The following is a 12,378-nucleotide window of genomic DNA, read 5'->3' as shown; positions in this document are numbered from 1 at the left end:
AGAGCAATGAATGGCAACAGAGAGAAGGAGAAGAGAGGGTAAAAATGTTGTACAACAAAACATGACCCTGACAAAGCCTCTGTTGATTCTCTATCTGTTTACATTTAAAGGTATTACAGCTTTTCCTCGAAACATTGCTCAATCTAACCCAATTCAGAAACATTCATCTAAATGGTGGCGCAGCAGTGGAGTTGCTGCCTTACAGCATTAGAGACACAGGTTCAATCCCGACCAAGGGTGCTGTCTGTACGGAGTTTGTACATTCTCCCCGTGACCTGCGTGGGTATTTTCCGGGTGCTCCGATTTCCTCCCATACTCCAAAGATGCACAGGATTGTATGTTAATTAGCTTCGGTAAAATTGTAAATTGCTCCTAATGAGTGTAGGATAGTGTTAGCGTGCGGGGATCGCTGGTCGGCGCGGACTCAGTGGGCCGAAGGGTCTGTTTCCGTGCTGTATCTCCAAACTAAACCAAAAACTCATTTCAGATGCCTGCCGCCACTAAGAGTGGTGTTATTTGAGCAAAGTCAGACCACCCAGCTGGCCTGCCCTCTGGTTTGTCAGACAGCACAGGAAAATTGAGTAGACAGCACCCTAATTAAACTGTTTACATGAGCCTGATTCAAATTAATTTGCTTCTGGTTGTGCTTGTGGCCAGCTTCAGGAAGTGAGAGAGTTTGCTCCAATCAAACATTGCAAAAATTAATTTGCACCATTCGTGTCACCCGCTTGATTCAAAGCAGCTGCATGTTCGCATGGAATGGGCAGGGCTCTCGAAACCCAACACCACAGGGATTTACAGGCGGCCTGCGATACGTCACTAGTAATTCCACACTGGCACAGTAACCTATAACTTACAGAGCAGCGTACTGTAAAGAGCTGTATTATGCAAAGCAATGGTACATATAGCAGAGTTCGACTTCATTCAGTTATTAGGGCCAAAATTTGTGCTTGCAGAGAGATCTTAGATATTTATTTATTGGCCTAGCCTGAAACAATGGGGGGGGGGGAAATCAAAGGAGTGCGGCAATGGGCGGCATGGTGGTGCAGCGGTAGAGTTGCTGCCTTACAGTGCCAGAGACCCGGGTTCGATCGTGATTATGGGTGATGTCTGTACAGAGTTTCTACGTTCTCCCCGTGGCCACGCGGGTTTTCTCCGATTTGATCCCACACTCCAAAGACGTACAGATTTGTAGGTTAATTGGTTTTGGTTAAAAAAAATTGTGAATTCTTCCTGGTGTATGGAATAGTACTAGTGTACAGGGTGATCGCTGGTCAGCATGGATTTGATGGGCCGAAGGGCTTATATCTGCACTGTATCTCGAAAGTCTGAAGTGTAAACTGTGATAGAGGTGAAATAAACGTGAAATTTAAGTCACGTAGTCACTATCTCACAGCAGAGGTCCTGGTTTTGGCCTGACCTCGGGTGCTGTGTGTGGACTTTGCACGTTCTCCCTGTGATCGTGTGAGGTTTCCAATGGGTTCTCTGGCTTCTTCCTACATCCCAGGACTGTGCTTGTTAAAGGGACAATGTAAAATGTCTGTCATGTGTAGTGAAAGAATCTGAGAAGGTTCATGGCAGCATAAAATGAGTTTGGTTTAGTTTAGAGAAACAGTGCGGAAACAGGCCCTTCAGTCCACCAGGACCATGCCGACCAGCGATCCCCACATATTAACACTATCCTACACACAATTTTTACATTTACCAAGCCAATTTACCTACATACCTGTACGCTTTTTGAATGTGGGAGGAAACCGAAGATCTCGGAGAAAACCCACACGATCATGGGGAGAACGTAGACAGCACCCGTAGTCGGGCTCGAACCCGCATCTCCAGCGCTGCAAGCACTGTAAGAGCAGCAACTCTACTGCTGTGCCATCCTGGATGGGGCAATGTTCATGTGAAAATGGGTACTTGATGGTCAACTCTGACTGACAGGAGAATCAATAGGAGATCGTTTACATTGAGACATTTTCCCCAAGTTTTAAATCAGTTTTTAATTTGAAAACTATTCGCTAGTTTTCAAATTGAAAATTATTCTCTAGTTTTAAAATAAAAAACTATTCTATTCTAGAAATTCTGATGTTAGCAGTTGGTACCAATTTATTATAAGAGTTGTTTTTGAACAGTAGGGCAGTACAGTGGCGCAGCGGTAGATTCAGATTCAGATTCAATTTTAATTGTCATTGTCAGTGTTGCTGGTTTCACATTTCCAGAGCCCTGGCTCGATCCTGGCCCTGTATGCATGGAGTTTATATGTTCTCCCTGTGACCCGGTTTTCTCCAGGTGCTTTGGTTTCCTCCCACATGACAAAGGCACACAGGTTTGTAAGGTTAATTGGCTGCTGTAAATTGTCCCTAGAGAGTAAGATGAGAAACAGGATGACATAGAACTAGTGTGAATGGGTGATTGCTGGTCGATACGGACCTGATGGGCCGAAGGGCCTGTTTCCACGCTGTATCCCTAAACTTAAATTGTGAATAAAAAGTAACCATGAAAGCAACCATGCCGTATGCGTTCTAAATTACAGCTGTTCTGCGCTCCAATGCACACTCAATCCTATATTCTCTACCCCTCCTAACTTTTAATGCTCATCCACCTTCAGCTCCCCTCAAATCTCTCCACCAATTCACTGTCATTGCGAGACGGACCAGTAGCTCCGTGAGATTGTCCAGTGAGTGGAGAAGAGACACAGGCTGGGATGAGATGATGCAGCTGCAATGAGTTAGTCTGGGATGCATTAGCCATTGGCCACTCGAGGGACAGTGGGGCTGACTGAGATTCACATGGAGAGAATGGGCAGACTGGAAGCCAGCCAGAGCCAAGGAAGCAGGAGGCAGCACGCAGTACTCCAGCTAAAGTCTGACCAATGCTTTATATGACCTCCATTCTCATGTATTAAAAACCCCAGCTAATGACGGCAGCACAGGCCACACAAAGCAAATGCAGGCACCAGTGAGGAAAGAAACGGAACCCGACCTCAGGCGCTTTCTGTGTGGAGTTTGCACGTTCTAAGTGTGACCACATGGGTTTCCTCCGGGTTTTAGTTTAGAGATACAGCATGCACCAGATTTGCTGCACGTCCTAAAGACGTGTGGGTTTGTAGGTTAATAGGCCCTCTGTACATTATCCTCTAGTGCGTAGGGAGTGAATGTGATAACATTGAACTAGTGTGAACGGGTGATCTAGTCAGTGTGAACTCATTGGGTGAAAGGGCCTGTTCTCTGAACGAAACTAAAAACTTGGTGCGATGGCCATGTAATAATAAAAGCTGTGGATAGTAAGCAAGCCGTTTGATTTCCATTGGACATTTCACAACCTCAGGATGACCAACATGTAATCACGCCTGAGACTAAAGCAATACAGCAGGTAATTTATAATGTGACCATTGTAAGTACATCTGTACTGCTGATGCTGATCCTGCCGTGAACATTGGGCTGGGCTGTGGGGAAGATTCCCTTGAGTTTTCCTTGAGGTAGTGCCATGGAATCGCTCGCTTCCAGTTGAGAAGGCATTTGGACATCCCATCAAGCTCGCCATCGGTGCTACACTTTCTGGGCCCCCATATCATAGGAACGATATGCTGGTCCAGAGGAGGCTTACAAGAATTATCCTGGAGATGATCGGGTTAACTTATGAGGAGCGTTTGATGGCTCTGGGCCTGCACTTACTGGAGTTTAGGAGTATGAGGGGGGAATCTAGCAAATAATGAAAGGCCTGGATAGAGTGGATGTGAAAAGGATGTTTCTAGTGGGGGAGACTGGGACCAGAGGACACAGCCTCAGAGTAAAAGGACGTACCTTTAGAATGGAGTGGGGGAGGAATTTATTTATCCAGAGGGATGTGCATCTGTGGAATTCATCGCCACAGATGGTTGTGGAAGCCTTGTCGTTGGATATTCTAAAGCAGTAATCATTAGGTTCATGATTAGTAAGGGTGTCAAAGGTTACGGGGAGAAGGCAGGAGAATGGGGTTGAGGGGGAACAAACAGATCAGCCATGATCAAATGGTGGAGCAGAAAACACAATTTTACTCCCACTGTACGTCTTATAATCTTATGCTAAAAAAAAAACTGTCTAAAAATTGTAGAGAATTATGGATGCAGGCAAGACCATCACACAAACCAGTCTCCCATCCATTGACTTCATTTACACTTCACGCTGCCTCAGCAAGGCCAGCAGCGTAATTAAGGATGAGTTTCACCCCGGTCACTCCCTCTTATCCCGCCTCTCCCATCAGGCAAGAGGTATAGAAGCGTGAAAATGCAAAACTCCAGATTCACAGGCAGTTTCTTCCCATCTGTCATCAGGGAACTGAACAATCCTAACAACAATTAGAAAGCAGTTGTGAGCTACTATCCACCTCATTGAAGACCCTTAGACTATCTTTAATCGGACTTTACCGGACAGAATCTTGCACTAAACATTATTCTCTTCACTCATGTACATGTACACTGTGGATGACTTGATTGTATTCATGCATAGTTTGTCCACTGGCAGGATAGCACACAATAAAAGCTTTTCCCTGGATCTCGGTACACGGGACAAGAAACTACCTTAAAGTTTTACATTCTGGATTGAGATTTGAATGCAGGAGCCAGTCACAGATGCAACTGGTCCTCTCTGTGTGACATTGGCATCCAACAAAGTTCCCTGGATTGTGGCAACCCCTTCCAACCAACATCTGAACATCACCTCATAAATTGTGGTCGTTTTTTGCTGATGGGTATGGCTTACCTCAAGCACAGGTTTGGCATTGTTGCAAATAGACAGGATGTGCGTGATTCCATTCTTGGCCAGATTGTCTTTATCCTGGGAGTCTACAGGCAAGGAGAGGTAATACAGTCTATTTGTATAGTGGCAAAGTACTTGTGCAAATACAATACTGTGCAATGAACAGCATGAGCTACAATTATGTAATCAACTTCAATACAACTAGTGTAGGAAGGAACTGCAGATGCTGGTTTTCACCGAAGATAAGACACAAAATGCTGGAGCAAGTCAGCGGGTCAGGCAGCATCTCCGGATAGAAGGAATGGGTGACATTTCGAGTTGAGACCCCCTTCTTCAGTCTGCCTGTCTGTCCTGTCCCGCTGAGTTACTCCAGCATTTTGTGTCTATCTCCCATACAACTGGGATTGTTTAACATCATTCTCTCAGTTAGTTTACATTAGCACATGCAGTTGCACTTGACATGGGGATTGTCAATACTATTTTTTTCCAAAATTGCTTATTTTTCAAGCAGGGCACAGTAAATATGATGGCCAAGCTCAAAATGTGATAACAAAGAAAAGACTCCGGAGTAACTCAACGGTTCAGGCAGCATCCCTGGAGAACATGAATAGGTATCGTTTCGGGTCGGGACCAGTCTGAAGATAAGTCACAATCTGCAACATCGTATTTCCCTGATCTCCAGACATGCTGCCTGACCCGCTGAGTGACGCAAGCATTTATTTGTAAGCCAGAGTCTTCAGTTCCTCGTACCTACACAACAACAGAAATACAACTCTGGCTCTGGAAACCCCGACAAAGGGGCAGAAATTGGTGAAAATACACTGCAGATCAATATGCTTTGGAACGGGGATGTAGGGCATTGTTTTGGGTGGAGTTTGCTGTCAGAATCATCCTGATGAAACATCCCGCCTAATCGGTAGCAAAGAACAATGGGTTGCAATCATGCCTTCCTGTCTCTCTGCACTTGTGCAGAAAATAAAACAGCTCCAAAAATAGACCTCATTCCCTGGAATGACTGCAAAGAATGCATCATTGCTGCCTCTTCCAATCAAGACTGTGAACTGAATGTTTACAGGCCTGTGCTTTGTTCTGTTCAAGGAATGTGTCTCAATGTTAACAGCCAGAAGTTATCAGAACAGTGCTGGCATTTATCCACACATTGACCTTTAACTTCCTCTCTTAAATTTTCCCTGCCTCTGTCTTTCTTTACAAAAACAGATTCAAAATGAATGATTCTCTCTCCTCGCATTTGCCCGTGCTCCTCCCCTAAAGCCACTGTGTCTTGTCAGGCTCGGTGAGGTAGAGATACAGAGATAGAGCGCGGAAACAGTCCCTTCGGCCCACCAAGTCTGCGCCAACCAGCGATCTCCATACTCCAGCAGTATCCTACCCAATAGGGACAATTTTACAACCTACCAAAGCCAATTAACCTACAAACCTGTACATCTTTGGAGTGTGGGAGGAAACCAGAGCACCCAGAGAAAACCTATATTAGTCACAGGGAGAACGTACAATACAGACGGTACCCGTGGTCAGGATAAGGCATATCTCCCAAAGTTAGTGCAGGAATCTATCTAACCAGAAAACCCAAGCCCTGCCTGCCTGAGTCTGACATTCCTTGGGCATGCAATGAATCAAAAACATATCGGAAAATGCACGGCAGGATGTGTTATTTTGATAGTTCGAGAGACAGAGGGGATTAAATTGAGATGTGTAAGAGAATTAAATTCGGTGAAATGGAAACTATTTCCTCCGATGGAGATGTCCAGACAGGTGGGAATAATTTTAAACTTGGAGCCAACACATTCTGAGATGGAGTCAAATAAAGGTTAAAGACTGATGAATGGAAAATTCAAAAGAATGAGACTTTTTTTTTAAATGTATTTCAGGTTTGTTTAGATTGGTTTAGAAATACAACATGGAAATAGGTCCTTCGGTCCACTGGGTCCACGTCAACCATCATTCACCTGTTCACACAAATTCTATGTTATTCCACTCTACACATTAGAGGCGATTTACAGAGCCCAATTAACTTACAATTCCACACGTCTTTGGGATGTGGGAGGAAACCTGAGCACCCGGAGGAAACCCGCGTAGTCACAAGGAGAGCGTGCAAACTCCGCACAGAAAGCACCCAAGCCCAGGATCGAACCCAGATCTCTGGCGTTGTGGGGCAGCAGCTCCACCAGCTGTAATGCCACCCGGGATTTTTTTTTAAACAAGTTATAAAAAAGTTATAAACAGACCCCAGGGAGGACAAGGAGCTGAGATAAAATTCAGTTGTAATCCCTTTTAACGTCAAACCGTACAGAGAGTGAAAGCCCACTGTAGTTGCTCTGCATGGATTATGGTGGGGACAGCAAAGGGAACGTTAGGTATTGTTAACATAAAGTCTGAGCACTGATTAACATCCTGTCGTTTAATGTTGACAGTTTCACAGTAACACTAAAAATACACACAGGAAATATTGAAAACCTTGCGATATCCATGGCAAGCTTTCAAGCAGTGAAATATAGCCAAGGAAATGGCTTTTGCTGCTGTGTATACACCAATATTTTTTCTTAAAGGCAGTGCATTCAGCGAGCAAGGACATCGAGGCATATTTCATATTCATGCATCCATGTTAATGTGGTGATAACGTGTTTGTTATAACCAGATATTTAAGTAACATTTAAAACACAGAGATTAATTGTTTTGTGAAGATAGACACAAAGTGCTGGAGTAACTCAGCGGGTCTGGCAACATCTCTGGAGAAAAAGGATGAGTTCCATATCTTTATGTAACTCCTTTTTTTATTCTGGGTGACATTGTGACGCAGCTGCTGAAGCCTCTCCTGGATTTGACCCTTCTGAAGAAGGTTCTGAAGAAGGTTCTGAAGAAGGTTCTGAAGAAGGTTCTGAAGAAGGGAGCCGACCCGATACATTACCCATCTTTTTACCCCCATAGATGCTGCCTTACTCCTGCATCTGTGTCTATCCTTGGTATAAACCAGCATTTGCAATTCTTTGTTTCGGCAAGTGTTTAGTGAACCTTAGTTTGAGGATCCCACCATCTCAACAGCCAGGGAGTTGGAGATTGTTCCATCAGCCACATCTTGTGTGTCATACAAGCATGGAAACAGGCCATTCGGCCCAACCGACCAACATGCCGCATCTACACAAGTCCCGCCTGCCAGTGTTTGCCTCGTATCCTTTTAAACCTATCTTATCCATGTACTTGTCCATATGTTTTTAAAACGTTATGATAGTACCTCCTCAAATACCTCCTTTGGCAGCTCATTCCATATACCTACCACCCTTTGTGTAAAGAAAGGTGCTCCTCAGGTTCAGATTAAATCTTTCCCCTCTCACCTTAAACCTATGTCCCTCTGGTTCGGGTGCTGGGTAGAGGTAACTGGTGTGCAGTTTGTCCCTCTCACTGTAACGCTGCACATAATCAAAGACAGACACAAAGTGCTGGGGAACTCAGCTGGAGTAACTCAGACAGCATCCCTAGAGAACATGGTTAGGTAAAGCTTTGGGCCGGAACTCTTCTTCAGACATAATCTCCTGGAACCACAGAACAAGTTACAACAGAACCATTCAGTTCCTGTCCAGCCCTTCAAAAGAGTTATCCAAATGATCCCAGACTACTCTTGTGTCAGATAGCCTTATAAATGTTGTTCCTCCATTATCTACTCCAGGGCTTCCGTTTTCTAGACCCCCATTCCCTCATCTTCACCTTCTCCTCCTTCCTCCATTATTAGATCTGTTTCTACCACCTAACCCTGTAGTGTATGCAATGACATGACTATAAAACTCTCTTCTTACAGAGCCAGAGATCCGTGTTTGATCCTGACTATGAGTGCTGTGTGTACAAAGTTTGTACGTTCTCCCTGTGACTGCATGGATTTTCTCCAGGTGCCCCGGTTTCTTCCCACACTCCAAAGACGTGCAGGTTTGTAGGTTAATTGGCTTCGGTAAAATAGTAAATTGCCTCTAGTGCGTCGGATAGTGCTAAAGTACAAGGTGATTGCTGGTCGGCCACGGACTCGATGGGCTGAAGGGCCTGTTTCCACGCTGTATGACTAAACCAAACTATCTGTGCTGAATGTTGGGAATCTCTCCCAGCTCTCTGTAACTCCCATGAGTGCTTGCGTTACTCCACGAGTCACTTTGACAGTTCCTTTGACAGTGGCAGCAATCAAACTGCAGCTTCCCTAAGCTTTTAATTGTAAATAAATACACTCAAAAATCCACCAAAACCACCAAATATTCCAGTGCTAGCATCGTCAAAATGCCTTCCTGAGGTTCAGCCTCAGTTGCCATGGAGATAGAATCAGTGGATAGGGGATGGAATCAGTGGATGAGGAATTTAGTTTGTGCCAGGAACTATTTTCCTGCAGTTTATTTAGATGGTCCTTCTCACTCAGTACTGGTTATCAGGCAAGCACACCAACGGCCTAGTAGAAGAGTCAAAGAGAGGTGGAATGAATGAGGTTCAGCAGCAAGTTTAAACTGTTGCAGGTATACAAAAAGCTGGAGAAACTCAGCGGGTGCAGCAGCATCTATGGAGCGAAGGAAATAGGCAACGCTTCGGGCCGAAACCTTCACATGATATTACCAAGGGGAAACATATGGGCAAGGTTGCAGGAACAAACGAGGGATCCCCAGGGAACACCAAAGTAGGAGTGCAAGAATAGGCATGGAACCAATTGAAGGTAGTTCTTAGACTAAGAGAGTCGAGATAAAGTGGTCCCACCAAAAAGAAAAATGGTTAATGCATTTTAAACCCATGGTGATTTTGAATATAGGACCTTTTACCCAGAGTAGAGGAATCCAAGAAGCAGACATAGATTTAAGGTGAGAGAAACATAAAAACATAGAAAGTAGGTGCAGGAGCAGGCCATTCAGCCCTTCGAGCCAGCCCCGCCATTCAATGTGATCATGGCTAGTCATCCAGAATCAGTACCCTGTTCCTGTTTTTTCCCCGCATATCCCTTGATTCCGTTAGCCCTAAGAGCTATATCTAACTCTCTCTTGAATACATCCAGTGAATCGGCCTCCTGTGGCAGAGAATTCCACAGATTCATGATTCTCTGAGTGAAAAAGTTTGTCTTCCTAAAGGGCTGTGGGGGAAAGAGGGGAATGATATAATGGGAGCCAGAGAGGCATTTTTTTTTCCACACAGAGGGTGGGGTGGGGGGGGGGGGGGGGGGGGGGTATATAGAGTACCTGATGAGGCAGGTACTATAACAAAATTTAAAATACATTTGGAAAATAAAGGGATATGGATAGGAAAAGTTTTGAAATATATGGGCCAAATGTGGCCAGGTGGGACTAGAGTAGATGGGGCATCTTGATCAGCATAGGAAGTTGGGATGAAGGGCCTGTTTCCATGCTGTATGACTCTATCTTGCATTTAACCAGTAATAATCACACTTACCTCTAATATTTCCCAGGTAGAGGCCATCCAATATCTAGCAAAATAAAAAGATTAAGTTAAGAATCTATTTCTAAATCCTAACACCACATCCACATGCTCAGGCTCAGCAGTATATGTAGCTGTGAGCATGCGTTCTGCATTAAATAATAGAAGAAAATCCATCAACAATAAGCTTGGTGAACTGCATGGTTAATATCAGAGTGACACAGAGCAAACAATGCCACCAATTCTCAGTCTGCATTTGTCAAGTAACCTTGGGTGAAGCTGCACTTGCCCTCAGCAAAACATTTGCGGGCGGGTGGAGAGAGGGAGTTGAGAAGGCAAAGCCGAGTGTATCTATTGACAACACCAGCAAGCAGCTTCTACTAACAATACACGTGCATGGGAATTGTGTAAAAGTGAAACAGGGCTTTGTGCTACGGTATTTCCCCTGTAGACATCCAGACTGGTAGCACTGTGCAGAAACAAATTGCTGGAGGAACTCAGCAGGTCTGTGGAGCAAGAAATGGACAGAAGGCATTCTTCTGGGACCGCCTCCTTCAGGCTGAGGGAGCAGTGAGGAAAAGGGTAGTAGAGAGAGGTGAAGAGAATGGGTGAGGTTAAAACTGGCAAGTGATAGGTGGATATACGTGAGGCAGGGCCAATGGCAGATAGGTGGGGATAGTAACAAAGACTGCAGATGAATGGAGACAAAATGGTGCGAACATTGAGTCAGATAAAGAAGGGGGAGGGATAGCAGGTGGAACGGTATCAGAAGAGAGGGGAGCAGCAAAAATGGGGGACTCATTGGACCCCCAGGGAAAGAGAATCATAAACTAGAGGGCATCAGTTTACAGGGAGACGGAAATTTAAAAGGGGGGGGGCAACATCTTCACATGAAGGGTGGTGTATAAATGGAACAGAGAGCGTGGTTGAGGCAGGTACACACTGACAACATTCAATAGACATTAGACAGGTACATGGATAGGATGGGTCAGGTACTTTTCGGCGCTGCCGTTCCTGTGCCGCCGTTTCGGCACCGCTGTTTTGGCGCCTCCGTTTATAATATCTGTACTCATCAGAACCCTAACCCTGAACCTGACGCTGACCCTGACCCTGACCCTAACACCCCGAAACGGAGGCGCGGAATCGGCGGTGCCTAAACGGCGGCGCCGAATGGTACCATTCCGGGATAGGATAGCTTGAGAGGGATACGAGCCAAACACTGGCAAATAGAATTAACTTAGGTGGGCATCGTGGTCAGCATGGATGATTTGGGCCATGGAGCCTGTTTTCATGCTGTATTGCTCAGTTTGTAGTTTAGTTTAGTTTTGATTTGGAGACACAGCATGGAAACAGGCCCTTCGGCCCACCAAGTCCGCACCAACCAATGATCACTAATTAATACACTAATTCAATGCGACACACTAGGGATAACTTACAGAAGCCAAATAACCTACAAACCTGCACGTCTGTGGGATGAGGGAGGAAACCGAGGCACCTGGAGAAGACCCAGGTGGTCACGGGGAGAACGTACAAACTCCCTACAGACAGCGCCCGCAGGCAGGATCGAAGCCGGGTTCCTGGCGCTGTAAGGCAGCAACTCTACCGCTGCACCATTGTTCCACCCCATGCTCTATCACGTTAAGCTGAAACTGGATCGCAGCAACTAATGAGAGATACTATGCAATCCAAGTTCCAGAGTAATACGTCTTGTCATGAATAGAGAAGAGATAGATGGAAGGGGAGTGTTGAAACATGTAATTGGAGGTGAAGAGGAAATTACCCTTAATCTTTCACATCCGTAGCTCCAAAAGGTTTATTTAAAATGTTACTCTATTTTTGCCCAAAATATCCTAAATGTGGTAACTGTCTGACTGCTGACATATTGCAGACTCGGGAAGTGACAGCAATGACCCCCATGACTCCCCATCTAGGTTTTGAGATATTTGTAATATATCCCGCATATCTGGAGTCAGCAGCTGTTCAAATTTGTGCCTCTTTGTAAAACTCCACAGATGTGAGGCCGACTGTGAACAACTTGACATACTGTACACAGCAACCGCACACACTTGGCTGCACCAATCCTTTACGCATTAAACTCCTTTTGTATTTTTTCCGGACAGAATCTCCCATTTATCATGTAGTTTTTACAAACGGGATTATGCAGAGCTAAAGTTTGCAGGGGGAGGAGAGGGCGAGTCCAGGGATCAGTGCTTACAGGCAAGAACGCTCTCTTCCC

General features: G+C 45.1%; 1 protein-coding gene across 1 annotated transcript in view; it reads right to left on the bottom strand.

Annotated features, from left to right (window-relative positions):
- Positions 1-12,378, bottom strand: part of dusp22a (dual specificity phosphatase 22a) — an 82,092-nt gene that overhangs the window by 55,382 nt on the left and 14,332 nt on the right. The window contains exons 3-4 of the mRNA XM_055648883.1: positions 10,158-10,191; positions 4,737-4,819 (exon numbers count right to left, since the gene is read on the bottom strand). Of these exons, the coding sequence (XP_055504858.1) occupies positions 4,737-4,819; positions 10,158-10,191 (117 nt within the window). The remainder of the gene's footprint in view (positions 1-4,736; positions 4,820-10,157; positions 10,192-12,378) is intronic.

The sequence above is a fragment of the Leucoraja erinacea genome, chromosome 17 (genome assembly GCF_028641065.1).
Source record: "Leucoraja erinacea ecotype New England chromosome 17, Leri_hhj_1, whole genome shotgun sequence".
NCBI lineage: Eukaryota > Metazoa > Chordata > Chondrichthyes > Rajiformes > Rajidae > Leucoraja > Leucoraja erinaceus.
This window is presented reverse-complemented; position numbering and strand designations above follow the sequence as displayed.